At 40.1% G+C, this 8,653-nt stretch overlaps 1 protein-coding gene across 2 annotated transcripts in view; it reads right to left on the bottom strand.

The window, feature by feature from the left end:
- LOC107091632 (pannexin-1-like) overlaps positions 1–8,653 on the bottom strand; it is a 12,826-nt gene that overhangs the window by 3,178 nt on the left and 995 nt on the right. For both annotated transcript variants that reach the window (XM_015385674.1, XM_015385673.1), the window contains exons 2-7: positions 7,831–8,030; positions 7,165–7,280; positions 3,606–3,778; positions 2,734–3,012; positions 1,813–2,035; positions 1,216–1,468 (exon numbers count right to left, since the gene is read on the bottom strand). In XM_015385674.1, the coding sequence (XP_015241160.1) occupies positions 1,216–1,468; positions 1,813–2,035; positions 2,734–3,012; positions 3,606–3,778; positions 7,165–7,280; positions 7,831–8,011 (1,225 nt within the window). In that variant the 5' untranslated portion in view covers positions 8,012–8,030. The remainder of the gene's footprint in view (positions 1–1,215; positions 1,469–1,812; positions 2,036–2,733; positions 3,013–3,605; positions 3,779–7,164; positions 7,281–7,830; positions 8,031–8,653) is intronic.

Below are 8,653 nucleotides of genomic sequence, written 5' to 3'. Positions count from 1 at the left end.
TCTACGCTTGCATTATTGGCAGAGCAGACGCTGAGTGCGCACTTTCATCTGGTTTGGTCTGCCGGCTTCCGAGTAAATTTCGTTTCGTTTCGAGTAAATTCTGGATGCTACCCACTCAGGACACTTGGAATACATTGGACGAGCAGTATGGAGGAATATTGACACGTTTTTTGTGGACTTTTATGGACCTTTCTGCCTCGGTCACCATAGACCTCCATTATTTGAATGTCAGCAGACAGCAAGAAGTCTCCCAGATCTCCAGATGCATTTGAGATATCAAAAAAGTACTCCAGAGTGATGGGGGTGAGTAGAAAATGAAGGCTAATCATGTTTTGGGTGTACTATTCCTTTAAAGTATAAAGTAACCTTAAAAAAAAAAAACAGCCAGATGCCACTATATGAATGAAAAGCCCTCTGTACTTCCAGTGGTCCTGCCTGTGTCAGCCACTTTGAGGAATAAGAGGCTCCTGCCACCCCTGATGCAAACCTCAAAATGCAATGTGTCTGCTTTTATCCGTCCTTCTTGATCAAACACTAAAAAGTAAAATGCATCAACTGAAAACTGTCTTTTCAGCATACAGCAGATAGACGGCACTCTTTGACTAAAGGGGAATGCAAACTTCTTTTAACCTCCTATGTGTCATTTTCCTAATAATTTGTATTAAAAAGGCTGATCAAAGCACTTCTGCTACTCTTCCAGGCTATCGATTTGGTGAGAAACATATTAATGAACAGCACACAATGACAAAGAATCAGTTATTTGCTTTTGATTCTTAATGCTTTAACAATTTAAAGAAGTCTGATCCCTTAAAACAGTTAATTGAACTCTATTTAGAGTGTTAAATATTTTAAAATATATATATTTTTAAACTACACACTAAAATAGTTTAGTGCTCACAGCTGCGATATAAAAAAAAAGCCCAAAGTCGGTCCTCAAGAGCCGCTGTGCTGCAGGTTGTAGAGGTTTCGCTATTTCTGCACAGCTGATTCTGATGATTGCAGTCCAGAAAAAGCCTGTTAATCAGCTATCGATGGAAATCAGCTGTGCTGGAGCAGGGAAACTATTAAAACCTGCAGGACAGCGGCCTTCGAGGACCAACTTTGGGCATGCCTGGACTAGATTAACCAAGTACAAGGGGTTCTTGAGATCATAAAGTAGTAAAGTTTTTTGGGCTGCGAAGGGGGACCCTGTAAGTTTTATCAAATATTATTTACCTTGCATCTCTGTTTCTATCTTGGTCTCGTTTCCAGATGCAGAGTTTGGACGTCTGAGGTTGTTCCCAGCTTCTCCATGGCCGGCTGCTGCATCAGCAGCCTCCATCTTTACTCCAGCCGGTTTGTTTGCGACACTCACGGTTTTGTTCCCATCCACCGTATCCATCTTCACCAAGCAGAGGGTCTGCAGCAACCCCACGGTGTCAAAGTTTTCTCCTGAGCATTCGCCACGCTTCCTCAACATTTCCAAAACCTGCAGGGCAAAAACACTTAAATATTTCAAACATTACAGATATTCCAGTTTATCAACAAAATAGCGGCTAAAATATGATCCTTTTGGAGGTCATGCCTAGTGATCTTCTGCTTATCTGGGTTGCAAAGGTAGTGGACAAATTCAAACATCCCTCATCCCACCATTACTATAATTGTTACCAGGAGATCTCAACATGAATACAGGCCAGGAGGGTTTGATAATCCGCCCAGAGAGTTCTGGGCTGGGTTGGGGCCACAGCCTTCTCTATACAGAAGAACCCCTAAGCATCTGTGATCTTGTTCTTCCACAATATCTGACGAATGGACGATTGAAGAAAAACACACCTTCATGTACTTGTACGACTTGAGCTCACTGATGTTCTCCTCCAGGTAGAGCAGGTACAGAGAGAGGTCGTCCCATTGGCCATCAGGGGAGGGCAGGGTGGTCACAGTGGGAAGTAACTGGTAGGTTTCCAGGAAGCGGGCGTATCCCTGGCAGATGAGGGGGCGGAGACTGGCGTAGATCACCACTGGCATCAGGGCGACGAACACAGCCAAGTTGACAGCACTGGACAGGGAAAAAAAAAAAGCAAAGAGGCTCGAGTCTAATTTGAAGAGAGAAGGGCCGACACCGGCTGAAAGCTGGAAAACGATGAATCCTAAATGAATGAACTTTTCATCACACTTTATGTAAATAAAATCATGACTGAACTGTGAGGTAAGAAAGGAGCAGAAACATAAAGAGGGAATGGTAAAAAAAAAACACATTTAAGGAAACATTAAAAGACTGAAAAAGGACCTCATAGAAAGAAGAAGGGGGGGGGAAAAAGTGAAAGATAGGAAGTTCATTAGGAAGGAAGGATGTAATGAAAGATGCATGGAGAATACACAGAAGACAAGGTAAAAAAAAAAAGATTACACAATGGCAGAAAACAAAGAGCAATGTGACTGGATAGAGGGACCAAAGTAAGGACACAAGAAATATGAGAAAGGTAGTAATTAGGGAAGGACACAAAAGACTCCAGAAGGAGGGAAACAGGGAAAGATAAGAAGGAGACCAGGAAGAAAGGAAAGAAATTTATAACTGTCAAAAATAACTAACAGAAATATCTGAAAGAGTGGATTACAATGATTTTCCATACCTCTTCATGACAATAACGTCACCAATTATATTTCGAAAAGTTCAAACTCCATCATTATTATTATATCAGTGTGAACAATGATTTAGAAACATCGGTCAGCCTGAAAGCTGAAAAAGGTTTTTACCTGAGCAGAGAGAAGACTCCCACAGCGATGAGCTTACACTGAACCCTCTCTGGGATGCTGGTGTCGTTGACGAGCAGGCCGACGCGCAGCGGGCAGCCGAACTCGTCGGTGACGGAGGCCAGGCGGAGGTAGTAACCCAGGTAGAGGCAGGCGCACAGCAGGGTGACCAGAGTCAGGCCCCGGCACAGCATGTAGTAGGACAGCAGCACCCGAGAGCAGCGCTTGGTCATCAGGAACTTCTCCAACAGTGGGTAGTTGAAACAGCCCTCGGTGGGGTCACTGGGAAAAGAAACCCCAAAGTCACTCAGAAGAAACTGATTTTCATGTGTTTATGGTTCAAAACTTTTGTGATTGACCATAAATCATCACCTGCAGTTTAAACAGAATAAAGAAAACAAGTGTTTCCTGTAGTTTTATTGCTGTAGCCGATTGGTGTGAGCAGGTTTCTCACCTCAGAAGTCTCTGCAGATTATTAACAGATTTATCACCTTATCTTAAACTGTAGCTCTCACTGGATTCTGAACAATGCATTGAAACAGGGAGGTGAACAATGTTTTAGTTTTAGGGTCTCAGTTCTTATCGGGAAGAAATCACCATCGTTTGTTGAAAAACAAATAAAACGATGCAAAATACAGACTTTAATGAAGTCATGAACCGTTCATGTCTTTGCAGACATGCATACGGTAAATAGTCCCTGGAGCTTACTGCAGTAACGCTTAGTTACCAGTCTGGAAATCACAAACTTTTTGCAATCTGTGTCATGCAAGGTTATGCTCCTTATATTATCAGTCATAAATATGTGTCTAATGAAGTCAAACTCAAATATCTGCTGGGCTTCAGGAGCAGACAAGGACCTCTGCAGGTCAGCCTACCCGTCAGAGGTTTTCAAGCGCTTGACCAGAGTGACGGCGCAGTTGTAGCACCGATCCAACTCCTCCATGATGAAAGCGAGGTCCGACTGCAGGAGAGGTGCTGCTGAAAATCTCCAAAACAAGGCGGGAGAGTACATCAGCACCGCCACCAGCAGCAGGATGTAGGGGAAGAACTGCGGGGGGAAGATGATGGATGCAAGATTAAATGTTATGTTTTTTATCTCGGCTATGAAGTCCGGGTTCTTTAGATTTGTCAGGCAGGAAGAATGAGTTTCCTATTTTCAAATAAACCAAACCTGAAGGCAAGTTAACTAATAAATGACTCCAAGAGAAAACTAATAACCGTTTTAACTGGAAAAAGGTACAAAAACAGATCTGACTGATTTGTTTTAGATCTAATGTGCACAAGTGGCCTCAGCTTTTTGACATCGTTTAGGAGCAGCTACAGGTGCTGGTCATAAAATTAGAATATCATGAAAAAGTAGATTGATTTCAGTAATTCCATTTAAAAAGTGAAACTTGTATATTATATTCATACATTACATACAAACTCATATATTTCAGATGTTTATTTTGTTTAATTTTGATGATTACAAATGACAACAAATGAAAATCTCAAATTCATCATATCAGAAAATTAGAATATTACTGAAGACCAATAAAAACAAAGGATTTATAGAAATGTTGGCCAACTGAAAAGTATGAACATGAAAAGTATGAGCATGTACAGCACTCAGTATTTAGTTGGGCCTCCTTTGGCCTGTATTACTGCAGCAATGCGGCGTGGCATGGAGTCGATCAGTCTGTGGCACTGCTCAGGTGTTATGATAGCCCAGGTTGCTCTAATAGTGGCTTTTAGCTCTTCTGAATTGTTGGGTCTGGTGTATTGCATCTTCTTCTTCACAATACCCCATAGATTTTCTATGGGGTTAAGGTCAGGAGAGTTTGCTGGCCAATTAAGAACAGGGATACCATGGTCCTTCAACCAGGTACTGGTAGCTTTGGCACTGTGTGCAGGTGCCAAGTCCTGTTGGAAAATGAAATCTGCATCTCCAAAAAGTTGGTCAGCTGCAGGAAGCATGAAGTGCTCTAAAACTTCCTGGTATGTGGCTGCGTTGACCCTGGACCTCAGAAAACACAATGGACCAACACCAGCAGATGACATGGCACCCCAAACCATCACTGACTGTGGAAACTTTACACTGGACTTCAAGCAACGTGGATGAAGTGCCTCTCTTCTTTTCCTCCAGACTCTGGGACCTTGATTTCCAAAGGAAATGCAAAATTTACTTTCATCAGAGAACATGACTTTGGACCACTCACCAGCAGTCCAGTCCTGTTTCTCTTTAGCCCAGGCAAGACGCTTCTGACGCTGTCTGTGGTTCAAGAGTGGCTTGACAGAAGGAATGCGACAGCAGAAACCCATGTCTTTCATACGTCTGTGTGTGGTGGTTCTTGAAGCACTCACTCCAGCTGCAGTCCACTCTTTGTGAATCTCCCCCACATTTTTGAATGGGTTTTGTTTCACAATCCTCTCCAGGGTGCGGTTATCTCTCTTGCTTGTACACTTTTTTCGACCACATCTTTTCCTTCCCTTCGCCTCTCTATTAATGTGCTTGGACACTGAGCTCTGTGAACAGCCAGCCTCTTTAGCGATGACCTTTTGTGTCTTGCCCTCCTTGTGCAAGGTGTCGATGGTCGTCTTTTGGACAACTGTCAAGTCAGCAGTCTTCCCCATGATTGTGTAGCCTATAGAACTAGACTGAAAGACCATTTAAAGGCTTTTGCAGGTGGTTTGAGTTAATTAGCTGATTAGAGTGTGGCACCAGGGGCCATCAATTTTGAACCTTTTCACAATATTCTAATTTTCTGATATGATGAATTTGAGATTTTCATTTGTTGTCATTTGTAATCATCAAAATTAAACAAAATAAACATCTGAAATATATGAGTTTGTATGTAATGTATGAATATAATATACAAGTTTCACTTTTTAAATGGAATTACTGATATCAATCTACTTTTTCATGATATTCTAATTTTATGACCAGCACCTGTATATATTATCTGCTTGTGGAAAATAGAATGTTTTTTTTTAACTAGACATGATGGACTAAATGTAAAGCATTGAGATTCAAATTATTAAAGTGCATTCTCTGACAAAAAAGGTTTAGGGATGAGTAAAATTTAAATAAACAGATGATTTTAGTTCTGTTTTCCACTGCAAATGAAACAAAGACAACTTCCTGAATGTTTAGCCAGAACTCTCTTGTTCCTTTAATAGTAATTTTCATTCCTTATGCTGCCAGCAACACCAGTCTAACAAACACAGGAATGAGAACACATGAACACACACCCCAGCTTAAAACACATTATTAGAAAATGTTTCCACCACACCCTTTATTTAAATAACAAAGAGCTTTTGCTGCATGACATCTCACCTTCTAGGTACTAAAGCACTGAGAAATGTATAAAACATGAAAATAAGATCTTTGATTTTGAGTATTTTATGCCCCCTGTATCAAAACCTTTTAAAACTATTCATCAGCTTTACATAACATAACATTGTGTAATTTTTCAACCACGAACCTCAGTGTATTTTATTTGAATTTCAATAGATTATCGACACACTATAGAGCATAACAATAAAATGAAATTAAAGCAATAAATTGATCAAGTTTGGAGAATAATAATACTAAGGTATCTTGAGTTATAACTTTGTAGAAGCAGCTTCTGCTGCAACTACAGCTACAGGTTGTTTGGGGGTTTGTCATTAGAGTTTAACAGATTCTTCTTTGTGAAACAGCTAAAAGTCAGTCAGATCAGATCAGATGGTTTCCATCTGATCTGATCTGACTGAATTTTAAGGTTGTTCTCCTGTTAGAAGGTGAACCTCCATCCCACTTTAAATTTCTTCCCTGAATTTAGCTCCATATATCTGTCCCTCAGTCTGAACAGTTCAAACCACAAAGTTCACCTTTGGGTTAAACCAGACAACTTCCTCCCGTGGCTTCTATTAAGGCCAGATTTAGTGATGCAAAATGGATGGTTTCCATGTCAACAGCACCTCTGATCTGGATCTCTACAGCTCCTTCAGAGTCACCTCTTATTTCCCGGTCTGGCAGGAAGATGTCTTTGTTGGTGTGTAGTTGTGCTTTTCCCTTTCCATTATCCCAGTATGGAACAAGAAGTGCTCCTGTGAGATGTCCAAAGCTCAGGATAACCTGCTTAAACCTTCACACAACTTTATCCCCAAGCTGTTTGCTATATACCTTATTTCCAAATGGAAACCAGGTTTTTAGTTACGCTCTGCTTTGAGTTTGCCTTTTACATTTAAAACAAACCAAAAAAAAATGTTCTTAGGCGTAAATATTTTTGTAAGGCACCATAAATTCACTCATGTATTAAATCTCAGATTTTATATCATATTCAGCTCTAGGATAAATATTAATTAAACTGTGGCAGAACAAGAGTCTGATGGTGGTGGCTTTACTTCGGACAGGGTGGGCACTTTTAAACCTTTTTGGAGGTGTGTGTGTGTGTGTGTGTGTGTCTGTACCTTGTGGAGCCACAGAGGTAGAGTGTGTGTGTGAACGGACGCCCAGCAGTATGAATCCACATAGCCAGCCTGTTTCCAGGAGAAGTTGGTGGGAGAAAAACAACTGATCTGAGTACCTAAAATAAAAAGCACAAGAACAACAAAACCAAGTAAAACTTAAAGGTTTTTAAGGTCAGATAAGATGATATTTATTAACTTCTACGACTTTGGCTTAAAACATGTTTAAGCATCTACTTTGCAGCAAATAATTTAAAAAGAAAAGCTTATATTTCATACGAATTCATCAATATGAAAACATCAACACTGGAGAGAAAAGAAAATTTCATCACATAAGGATTTGTGTGCATGTTTTTGTTTGTTTTAATCCTGACCGAGGTTACACCATGGATGCATAAACAGCTCCTAAAACTCAAGTCATGAGACATGTGTACACATAACAGAAAACGTATGACAGAGTTTAAACAGAAATGTTTTTAGTCCCTTGGGTCCAAACCACATGTCACAACAACACTATTTGTTCCCATTCCTTTGGTTGAATCTAAGACAACATCGTTCTGCAAACAGATCAGCTGATAACGGTTAATTTTCCCCTCAAGCTTTGCCTGATTAGAAAGAGGATCTGGATTTTTTATTTTTTTTTAACAGATTGGATCCAGGCTGACTCACCTACTGAGACCTCCTGAGCAAAGGCCAGCGAGATAAAGAGGAGGGGCAACCCCACGGCCACGCAGGTCACCATCTTGTCCACAGCCAGCTCTGTGCGGATGCTGTGGTAACGAGCCTTGTTTGGCTCCTTCAGCAGAAAGTCGCTGAACACATACTCTGTAGCAACATGGGCGATGGCCATCTCTCCTCTCTGCACTTATCTACACAACAAACAAACATCAGATTCATTATCAGAGTGAATATATTCCTCTCTGGTCATTTTCTCTAATGCAAATGTGCAGCATTGTTTTAGATAACCAGCAGGTGGAACACATCAATATTAAGAAAACATTTAGTACACAGTTTACTTGCATTCTGTAGCATACACTGCGATTTTTTACACAAAGGTCATACATTCAATGTTATTACACTGTGGGAACAGAGATTGATTTATTAACAAAATATTTCTGCTATTCTCACCATATTACTAAAGCTTTTTCTTTTGTTTACAATCCAAGTAAAGCTATGTCAGAGAAAGTGTCCAAGAGTTTTCTTTCTAAAGGAGGACCAAGAGTTTTCTACAGCTAAATGGATTGGGTCCCTTTCCTTTTACACACATATAAACTCCACAAAAATCATTTATACTTAATAATCTCGGACAGGTTAAACAGATGAATGTTTTTAGCACAAAACATATTGGTTACTCCTTCTCAGACATTATAATATATATGATAGATAGAAAATCTATATCTATCTATCTATCTATCTATCTATCTATCTATCTATCTATCTATCTATCTATCTATCTATCTATCTATCTATCTATAAAGAGGTTTTTTATCTA

Source organism: Cyprinodon variegatus, unplaced genomic scaffold (assembly GCF_000732505.1).
Source record: "Cyprinodon variegatus isolate N-32 unplaced genomic scaffold, C_variegatus-1.0 Scaffold345, whole genome shotgun sequence".
Lineage (NCBI taxonomy): Eukaryota > Metazoa > Chordata > Actinopteri > Cyprinodontiformes > Cyprinodontidae > Cyprinodon > Cyprinodon variegatus.
Note: the sequence above shows the minus strand (reverse complement) of the source record. Positions and strands in the feature narration are given on the sequence as shown.